Raw genomic sequence first — 10,717 nt, 5'->3', positions numbered from 1 at the left:
CCTTTCTTGGCAAAAACTTTTAAATTATTTTTTAAAATTCATTCATTAATGGTATTAACTCATAGGCATACCGTGTACCGACTCACGAACCCCCTGCAAGTCTGTCTGTCTCTCTCTCTCTCTCTCTCTCTCTCTCTCTCTCTCTCTCAATTCAATTCAATTCAGTTAGCTCTATTGGCATGACAAAAGTACATTTTGCATCTCTCTCTCACACACACACACACACACGTGCACGCGCACGCGCACGCGGATCATCTGATGACGTGGTGCCATTGGCTTCGCTCAGCGGCGCGAGAGGATGGCGGACCAGAGCAGGCAAATCAAACTCGCTGCAGCCAAGAAAAAGGTACGTTTATTTACTTTCACCACGTCTTTTACTCTCTTTGTGACAAAACACAGCTAGTAATCGTAACTGAATCGCGTCCGAGCGCGTGTGTTTCGTCTGTCATGTTGACATTCCACGTCGACCGGCCTCTCCGCGCGCCCGCATTCGACTTCCAGCACTCCTGGATGGGCGCGGCTGTCAGGAAAGACCGGGGACTGACCTGCAGCAGGGCCTGAATACGAACTCATCAGTATTCGTCTCTCTATTCGCGTTCTTACGATTTAAACCTGTCAGAAATGCGCTTTTTATATGCCTCTGTAAGTCACTTTCTGCTTAACTTGGCATGCTAATGCTGTTAGCCTCAGTGTTTTGGTGTTAGTTACAAAATAAAAACAACAACAATGTGAATTAGTATAAAATAAAATAAAGCTAGACGTTAATTTAATGTCACTTTACTACTATTATTGACTTTAGGCTCATTTAACCAACTGATTAGTGTTAGCTCACTTGCTAATGCTAGGTAAAATGACAGCTTTAATTGAAACAGCTGGTTGGGTGTCTAGTTTGTTATGAGCAAAAGTGCTTTACTAATAGATTTAATCTACCCTCGTTGTTCACTTTAGATTGCTGTTTTGAGTTTAAATTGATCAAGTTTGTGATTTTCTTTTTTATTATTATTGATGTTTGTGTATGTTGTCTAGGAAGGGCACTTGATGCCCAGAAGTGCTATCTAGTTAGGGAGCTCGTGTCTGCACTAGGTTGTGAAGCACAGCTGCTGTCCGATATGCCGTCTGTGGCCCTGAAAAATCAACCCTGAGATTTAAGTCATTGCAAAGCATGGCTGTGTCATATGAGATCTGATTTACATCCCATGACAGCTGATTCACACCCGAACACCCTCCCGTGACCCGCTAGAGACATGTCCTCGTATCGCAGGATTGGACGGGAGCTCACTCTTGACCTGAATGTGTGCCGTTTGCCATATCTGAGCGTTTCTGACTCATGTCACTGATGCAGTGGAACTTGATTCGTTATCTTGATTTAGTTTGCATAATCTCACAATGCATTCCAGCCAGTGTGCTTAAACTGTGTCAGAATTAGGACAGATCACTGATTTGAGATCAGTGCTGTGTGGAGTCCTTTCTGCCCGTCGGTGGCACTTTAGTTAAACAGCAGCTAAATACTTCAGTTACTGTATTAAAGGACTAGTCATCTCAGATCAGGATGAGTGCGTTTCTTCATCAGGTTTGTAGAAATGTAGCATTGCATCAGTGTCTCAGCAATGGATGCTCTGCAGTGAATAGGTGCCGTCAGAATGAGAGTCCAAACAGCTGATAAAAACATCACAATAATCCACAGCACTTCAGTCTAGGGCTGCAACTAACGATTATTTTGATCATCGATTAATCTGTCGATTATTTTTTCGATTAATCGGTTTATGTGCTTATATTTTAGCTTTTTCCATTTTTTCCCCAAGTAAATTATTAATAAATGGTCTTTATCCTTCAGCATAGATTTTTAAGAGATTTTAACCATTTTGCATTGTCATATCCTCATTAAAAATATACCTGGAGTTGTTTTATTGTGTTAGTAATCCTTTGTCGAACTCATCTGCAATCAAAACACTGACCCATACTCTAGCAAATTTCACAAGGAGATTTCAAATAATGTTTTCACCATGGCAGTCCTTAGAGCTCCTAAAGTAGTTTAACATCCCGAACGAAGCTTATTAAGGAATCTTTCAGAACATATTTTCACGAAGAATAAGGATAAAACAGAATAAAATTGCAGTGCATTGTATTTTATTATTTACTGGGAAACAGCTTTATAGCTTTTGCTGTGAAATTGTAAACAATCCTTCGAATAAAGTGCCAGTGGCATGAAACCTGAATGGAACTCACAATTTAAAGTAAAATGCATCAGAAGGTTGTCCAGAAAAAAAAATTGGACACACACAAAAAACCTGCTGTGTGAAAAAGAGCAGTGAATACTTAGAAAAAAAGTGTATTTCAAATATCTTTAAACATTTATCTCTCTCATTCAGTCATAATTAGGCTGCACGACTGAATTTTGAACTGGTAAACGACAAACTGATCACAGAACATGTTTGTAAAGCTTTAAATGTTAAAAACTGTTAAAAAGCAATGTTATCAGCTTTTACGACTAAACATTTGCAAACAACATTGTACTGGAGAATCCGCACAAATGAAAGTCTTAGGGGCCGTTCACATATCGTGCCTAAAAAGGCGTGGAAAACGCTAGGCGCACCGCTTTCTCCTTCTTTCCAAAGCGCTCGCGCAGAAGCGCCCCTGATGCGTCTGCCTTTGCTAAGCAACCATGACGTGCTCTCTCCTTGAAGACGCGGAAATTTCAGCAAAGGATAAATGGATTTGCAGCTCAAAAAATCGCTTGCAGTAGCTCTGCTACTAAATTTATTTCAAAATGGAAATCCATATACAACTATGATCAGCTGTTCCTTTCATCTTGACTGAGCTTTTAACGTTGTTACGGGAAAGGATGAAGCTGATTGGTTAGTTCTTGTCACATGACCCGCGATGCGCTTGCAGCATTCTGAAAAGTTGAAATGTTTTAACTCGATGCGGTGTTGGAAATAACGAACTTGAGCGCGCAAAAGACGCGATATGTGAAAGTCACCTTAAATAGTTCAGTAGTGCAGAGTTTACAGGTTACTCTTCTTTTTTAAAGGCTCAAAGTAAAGTACTCCCACATCCTGCTGAATGCTGCAGAGACGCTGTTCGGGAAGCACGTGACATAAAACAAGGCCAGCTATTGGCTATTCGCTACTTCTCCTGCTGTACTGGCTGAGTAAAACCTCCGGTGGCTCATTACTGCCACACTTTGGTCACCGCAGATTTGAAATATGCACGAAATGAGCCGCTTACGGCAAATAAAAGTTATTTAGCAACGAATCGATGACTAAATTAGTTGACAACTATTTTAATAATCGATTTTAATCGATTAAATCGATTCGTTGTTTCAGCTCTACTTCAGTCCATCAATTAACATCTGAAGAAGATGAAACAAATCCAGCATTAAGACGCTTTAAACTCAAACGCATAGTCTATAATCCATAATAACACTTCCTCCAGTGAAAAAGTGCATGGTGGAGTAAAAACTGGGTTCAAACTGAATCGTGCACCATTGTTTTGTTTCAGTGTGTTTGCACACATATGTGACTGATACTGTACCTGTAATATGATACATTTAACATTTCTGCTCTTGTGTCCTGCAGCTGAAGGAGTTTCAGCAGAAGACGACCCCATCCACAGGAAGTGCTGGACCAAAGAAGAAGAGGAAGGTTAAAGCAGGCGATCAGCTGGACGCAGCTGCAGACAGACACTTGCCGGACAATGTGAGTCATGAATGCTCTGGGTCTGCTCCGATGGGAATGGGGGTCTGCTGTGTTTTGACTATTGATCAGTTAATGACACTTCCTCACTCCAGGAAGTCATCCTCGTTTGAGGATTTACTCAGTTTTTGTGCGTTGAATTATTTTTCCTCTTCACCATTGTGAGGCCTGTTTTTGTGCATCTATTGGTTTCTCATTTATAAAAAATGATTAATGTTTACACATAACAGCCAGTAATTCGACAGGAATTACAGAGAGTCTGATCCAGGGCTATTAACCCTAACTAAAAAGTAAAAGCATAGAAACAAAATATATGAATATTCAGTGAAATTATTTATAATTTTGCTTTAGTTGAAGTTGAAATATTAAAATTATGAACCAACTGGGAATAACAAATTGTTACAAAAAAAAAAATTCAATGAAAAATATTCAATGTACGTTGTATAGTTTAATTCATTCTATATATATATATATTTAAATAAAAATAAATTCTGCTCAATTCTTTTCTCCCTATCATATTCAGTTTATTTTATTCAGATAATATGTCTTAGAAAAGAATATAAAATAATACATATAAGGAGCTGTATTCTATTTTTAATGTGTATGTGTGTAATACATTGTTGTTGGTTGTCGCACTGAGGGACGATGAACTAAAGAAAAAACATATTTATTTATTATATTTAATATGTTTGTGATAATAGATCTTGAACCTAGAAAACTAAACCTAACTATTAATATAAAAAAATTATAAAAACTTAATAAAAATAATATAAGCACACTACAAAATGACTAAAATTAAAATGAAAGCTGAAAATATTAGATAAGCTAAAAGCTCATTCAAAAATATTAATAAAGAGTAATTATAATTTTAATAGTAGGCCTATATAAATAACAGAAAGGTGTGTGATTGATCTGACTCGGGCGATTCTAACCCTTCATCTTGTGTGTCCTTTATTACATTATCACTTTCTCACTACTGCTTCCTCCTCTCTCGCTCCTCTCTCGCTCCTCTTCCTGTCTGGTCTGCATCTCCTTCCTGTAGATTGAGAGTATTCTCAGAGTTTCTCTGACTAATGGAGTGTCTCAGCCTCACAGTCAGGTGAGCTGCTCGCTGTCCCTGCTCTCTTTCCTCCGTTTGCTCCTTGATTCATCCTCTGTGTTTCCTCGCATGCTGTGAGATCCTCATCGCAGGAAGGAGTCGATGTTTGCATCATCTATTGCAGTTTTTAAAGGCAGCATGAATCACTGTGTTTCTGGGGTTATTGTGAACGATTCATCACTGCTCTTTATTTGAAAGGAATACAGGAAATGTTTCACATATTTGACTCGCACATTTGTAGAAACCGTTTGCACTCGAGAAATTGCAAGTAAATGTAACCTCTAATTACAAAGAAATGGCAGATAACACATTGGATCAAAAGACTAATAAAACATAGACAATAATCTAATTTGCTTTATTTTGCAACTTCAAAAAATCTAATTTTTACAGTGCATGCTTTTTAATGTTGAATTTAATGCATCTTTAACGTGCAAAATTAAGTGTTAGGGTCTGAATATATTGAGTTTGATTATATATTGAATTGAATGCCTGGTAATGTTTTTCTTAACCCTTTATTTGTGTCCCTGGAGCACAGCAGTCATCAGTATCACAGACGTATATTTGTAGCAATAGACAACAATACATTGTACAAGTTAAAATGGTTGATTTTTATGTCAAAAATCATTAGGATATTAAGTAAAGATCATGTTAATGAAGATATTTAGTAAATCTCCTACCGTAAATATATCAAAACTTAATGTTTGATTAGTAATATGCATTGCTAAGAACTTCATCTGAACAACTTTAAAGATGATTTTCTCAATATTTAGATTTTTTGTGCTCCCTCAGATTCCAGATTTTCAAATAGTTGTATCTCAGACAAATATTGTCCTCCGAACAAACCACACATCACTGGAGAGATCATTTATTTACCAATCTCAATTTAAAAAAGTGACCCTTATGACTGGTTTTGTGCTCCATGTGTATGTACTTGATAAAAATGAGAATGTATATATTGTTGTGCATCTGTATTGTGTGTGTGTGTGTTAACCCACGGAGAGTCTCATGTGTCTCTGTCGCTGTGTTGCATCAGGATGATGTGGATGCTGTGAGCCGGGTCTCGCAGGAGCTGGAGGAGACCAGCGCTGAAGCCGTCTCTAACCCTGCTTCTGCTGTTAACTCTGATAACGCTGATAACGGCCTGCAGGTCTGTCTGTCTCAGTGTCAGACTCTTTAGCTGTGCTTCAGGAGTCTAGGACTGTTTTGAAACCGCTGTTGTTTGCTCTTGTTTTAAATCTGCTCCATGTGTGTCTTTTAATTTGGTGCATTGCCTTGTCAGGTTTGGCATTTTTATGTTTTCTGGTGTTGTCACATACGTCTGTCTTGTTTTGTATCTCAAGTTTGTGTTTTTCATTCATATGTTTTTCCAGAAGTACACAGCAGATACAAACGGCGATGAACATCCTCTGGAAGAGAACAGGTGAATTAACTCTTTATTAGAGAACAAGCTACTAATGTGACGCAAGGTTCTGTCTCTTTGAAGAACGACACCGTTACAGCCAATCAGAATGTTTTATAGAGCGCAACAGTGAATGCTCAAGTGTCCTCATGACTTGGTTCTGGAAATATATTATTATTCATATTTCCCAGATGCATTTAAAAAAATCTTCAATGGAGAGTCTTGACTCAAAACAAAAAGCTTTTTGAGAAGACCTTTTCTATTTTCATTTAAAATTTTTGTTAAAGTTTTACTTTTTTTTTTTTTTTCCCCAGAAATGTCTATATTGTTTTTATTAATTGTATTTGTTTTAATTGTAGTTATTTTAGTGCTTCATGTTGACCTAAATTAAAATAAGAAAAGTAGCCTTTTCATCTCGTTGAAATAAAAGTATTATATTTTTTTGTATTTCATTTAATGTTTATTTTATTTGACGTAGTACTTTTTTTTTTTTTATTATTTTTTTTTTTTTTATTTTTTTTTTAACTAGAAATACCTTGGATTCAAAGTGGAAAAGCATATAAAAATACTATAATTCTTATTTTTAATGAACCACTCATGTGATAATGTGGACGACACATTGCCATTTGTTTAAAAAAATGACCATACATTATGAAAGTGTGTGGTATGCATGTTATTGACTAAGCAATAAAATGTAATATACTTTAAGTGTATTATATAAAAATGTTTATTCTATATAAAAAACCATTAAAGCTGTAGCGTGCTGCTTAACTCTGTGTGCTCATACACACTAGCTCTACACGGATAGGCTTGATTCTGTGTGTTTGTTATGCTGCTTTAGTTCAGATCTGTTCTGATGTGCTGAGCTCATGTCTGTGTTTGCAGGCCGCTGTCCTCCACCGAGAGCCTGAGACAGATTTCCCAGCAGCTCAACGGACTGCTGTCTGACGTAAGTCACGGCTTCTGCCTCCTTCAGTCTTGGGCTTTGGTTGGATTGTGATGAATTAATTGATCAAGTGATTTAGGGCAAAGCATTGAATTCTGATTCTGATTTTCTTTCTTTCTTGGGTTTAATGCAGTCAACAACATACATCAATGGAGACAGCTGTCCGCCGACGCACAGCGAGAAGGAACTGGAGGTATTTTGATCTGTTTTACTATTAATTCACCTTTTGAGATGTAATTATTTTTTTTTTTTGAGTAGACATGCAAAACTGCACATCAAGGAAATCTGGTTTAGTCTGGTGGTTTATAATTCCCACGGTCACTAGCAGGATAATCTTATTTCAGCACAAGTTCTTGCGATGGAAATAGCTTGTAGCCTGTTGGGCTGCTAACAGCTTTCTGTTAAAGAGTTTGTCACTTGACATCACTTGACATATTTTTGATCTGTAGCACTTTTTATTCTTAATAACTAAAAATAGAAATTGAACAATTTGAAACCGAAATCTTTTGGAACATTAAATGTGTTTACTGGCACCTTTGATCAATTTAATGCGTCCTTGCTGAATAAAATCTTTAATATTAATTTAATCTTAAAAAAAAAAAGAATAAAAACCAGTCGCACACTTTTTAATGGTAGTGTATATATAGCTTTAAACATTTTCAGCAGTTTTTGTTATTAGAGCTCAATAGCTTTGGTCTGTAACAAATCTACAATTTTGATTTAATGGGGTTTAATACAGATAACTCGTATGTTTCTAACAGTCTTAAATAAAATGTTAAATGTTTTAATTTGAACGAATGCCTGTTTAAATCCCACATCATTTGTGTTGAGAGTCCAACTACACATCAGTGTCCCTGCAGCACAGAAACAGTCATCAGTGTCACAGACGTATCATGTTTGATTAGTAATATGCATTGCTAAGAACTTCATCTGAACAACTTTAAAGATGATTTTCTCAATATTTAGATCTCTCTCTCTCTCTCTCTCCGTCAGACTCGTCACCAGGATCTGGCAGCGGCTCTGGACTCCAGCGCGCTCACAAACGCTCAGCTCTCGTCCAGACTCGAGACACTGGTGAGACTCTGTCAGTTATGAGTGTGTGCATGGTCTGTGTCTGGTTCACAAGCATTCAGTAACTGAGTGCAGCACAACAGAGGTTTTGAAGATGCAACAGTGATTGCTACTTTGCTACTTTTAACATGCAACATTGTTTCAATTTCTAGTTTTTAAATCGTTTGCCCATTTTCTTGTGCCTGAGTTTAGATGCCAACTTTTACATTCATGCATTTAGCAGATGCTTTTGTCCAAAGTGACTTGCATAAGAGGAACAAAATCAATTTTGAAATTCTAGATTGCATACTTTGGGAACTGATAGTATTTTTAAAGACTCAGTTTTTCTCATCTATTTGAGAGGACATGCTGTATTGCGTATATACTTCACTTTAATGGCTTGAGTGCTTTGAGTTAATCAAATAGTTAATATTAATACATAATAACTGTGTATTAGTTTCATTATTTTCATAAGTTTTGGATTGGATTGCTCATGTTAAGATTTGACGGTAGTACTTAATAATAATAATAATATTAGTCAAACTTATTTTTTCTCCTTATGAAGGTTTTAAAGAGGTCTTTGCCGAAGCTCAGGTCCCTGTTGAACTTGCTCGTGGGCGTCAGTTTAATGGTTTATTTCTTAATAAACACTATTGAGTTAAATGTTTGTTGATTGTTTTCAGACGAAGCAGTCTCAGGAGCTTTCTGATCAACTACAGAAGGTACAGTGAGCTACCAGCTGTGTTATTAGATTGCTCATCTATGGTTTATTAATGAGCCACTTCTCTTATCGTGCATCCTCTCTTATCAGGAGCGGAAAGAGTTTGAGCAGAAGTTCAGTAAGGAGCAGGGAGCGATGCGTGAACAGCTACAGGTGAACAGATCCTGTTCACTCATGAAGAAGCATGCTGGGAGCATCATGGACACAGTATTTGCTCATAATTACATCAAAGAAGGTCATACATATTGTATAACGGAAGGTTTTGTGTGTGTTTTCAGGTTCACATTCAGACCATCGGCATCCTGGTGTCTGAGAAATCAGAGCTACAGACGGCTCTGTCTTACACACAGCAGGCAGCGCGACACAAGACCGGTGTGTGTGTGTGTGTGTGATAACACATGCTCATGAGATATTATTTGGCTGATTCTCCAAAAACATATTAAGAACATAGATCATGTGTGAAATATTACAATACTGTAATCTTATTTTTTCCTGAAATTTGCCTCTAAATAGGTTTTTCCAAAATGTAGTGAACTCGGCTGTTTTTTTTTTAAGTAAAGGATAAATATTTGTAATAAATATATGAAGAGTACATTTGCACAAAGAGAGAACTCCTTTTTTTTTTTTTTTTATCAATTTTCAAAAATGATTGTTTTTTCATTGTGTATTTCAGTGAATCTCAATCAAACTGCAGTTGAGTTATTTTAAGTTCAAAATGACAAAAAAACACAATAACATAATAAAAAACATGATTTTTGAAAAAAAAAAAAACTGAGTTATCTGTTTTTGCAAATAAACTCTTCATGTTTTATTGACAGCAATGTTTGATTAGTAATATGCATTGCTAAGAACTTCATCTGAACAACTTTAAAGATGATTTTCTCAATATTTAGATTTTTTGTGCTCCCTCAGATTCCAGATTTTCAAATAGTTGTATCTCAGACAAATATTGTCCTCCGAACAAACCACACATCACTGGAGAGATCATTTATTCAGCTCTCAGATTGACCCTTATGACTGGTTTTGTGGTCCAGGGTCAAATTTGTCAAATTACATTGGGATTTACAATATATATATATGATGGCAAAATCTTTTTGCTGTGTGTGTGCAGCGGAGGCAGAGGATCTGAGCTCGCGGCTGCAGGCCAGTAAACAGAGAGTGTCTGAGCTGGAGAGGACTCTGTCTTCAGTCTCCTCACAGCAGAAGCAGTTCGAGAAGGTACCAGAACCTCTTCATCATCGGCTGCATCTGACCAAAACCACACAGTTCAAGTTCAAAAAAACTTTTGATTTTTTTCTGCAGCATAACAGAGAGCTTGAGAAGGAGCGAGACAGTCTACGATTAGAGGTCCTGAGGTTCAGGTAAGACTCTTCACTCCTCATTCAACAGCAGGTGTTATATGAGTGCATGTTATATGAATACAGTCTGTACTCTGTCAGTAATGTGAGCGAGGAGACCAGGCAGCAGAGCTCAGAGCTGTCCGAGCAGCTCAAGCTGAGAGTAAATGAGAACAGCGCTTTGAAGCAGGAGGTGGATGAGCTCCGTAAGCGGCTGGAGATGGCTGACAGCATGCTGCAGCAGGTGAGGACACGCTTTAAACATCTACTGTGCTCCTGATGGAGGTCCTGTGATGTGAGAACCCTCTTCCCATCGCTCCCGCAGTTCTCCGGTCAGTCGGGTTCTCCGTCTGAGCAGCAGCAGGTCCAGCTCCTTCTGGAAGAGAAGCACCAGTTAGAGGCTCACGCGGCTCAGGTGTGTGCTGCTGTCATCTGGGACATGTGTGTGTCTGTGAGCATCGTCCTGAGTG

At 37.6% G+C, this 10,717-nt stretch overlaps 1 protein-coding gene across 7 annotated transcripts in view; it reads left to right on the top strand.

Moving 5' to 3' along the window:
• The first annotated feature begins 206 nt into the window (after positions 1 to 206).
• Positions 207 to 10,717, top strand: part of golga2 (golgin A2) — a 24,942-nt gene continuing 14,431 nt past the window's right edge. For 2 of the 7 annotated variants that reach the window (XM_059549337.1, XM_059549335.1), the window contains exons 1-15: positions 207 to 346; positions 3,579 to 3,698; positions 4,738 to 4,794; positions 5,828 to 5,941; positions 6,162 to 6,214; positions 7,079 to 7,142; positions 7,273 to 7,332; positions 8,133 to 8,213; positions 8,873 to 8,911; positions 9,001 to 9,063; positions 9,189 to 9,282; positions 10,022 to 10,128; positions 10,213 to 10,271; positions 10,350 to 10,491; positions 10,573 to 10,662. In XM_059549337.1, the coding sequence (XP_059405320.1) occupies positions 299 to 346; positions 3,579 to 3,698; positions 4,738 to 4,794; positions 5,828 to 5,941; positions 6,162 to 6,214; positions 7,079 to 7,142; positions 7,273 to 7,332; positions 8,133 to 8,213; positions 8,873 to 8,911; positions 9,001 to 9,063; positions 9,189 to 9,282; positions 10,022 to 10,128; positions 10,213 to 10,271; positions 10,350 to 10,491; positions 10,573 to 10,662 (1,191 nt within the window). In that variant the 5' untranslated portion in view covers positions 207 to 298. The remainder of the gene's footprint in view (positions 347 to 3,578; positions 3,699 to 4,737; positions 4,795 to 5,827; positions 5,942 to 6,161; positions 6,215 to 7,078; positions 7,143 to 7,272; positions 7,333 to 8,132; positions 8,214 to 8,872; positions 8,912 to 9,000; positions 9,064 to 9,188; positions 9,283 to 10,021; positions 10,129 to 10,212; positions 10,272 to 10,349; positions 10,492 to 10,572; positions 10,663 to 10,717) is intronic. The other 5 variants (XM_059549336.1, XM_059549339.1, XM_059549338.1 and 2 more) reach the window with 5 other exon arrangements.

The sequence above is a fragment of the Carassius carassius genome, chromosome 5, assembly GCF_963082965.1.
Source record: "Carassius carassius chromosome 5, fCarCar2.1, whole genome shotgun sequence".
NCBI classification, from domain to species: Eukaryota; Metazoa; Chordata; class Actinopteri; order Cypriniformes; family Cyprinidae; genus Carassius; species Carassius carassius.
Note: the sequence above shows the minus strand (reverse complement) of the source record. Positions and strands in the feature narration are given on the sequence as shown.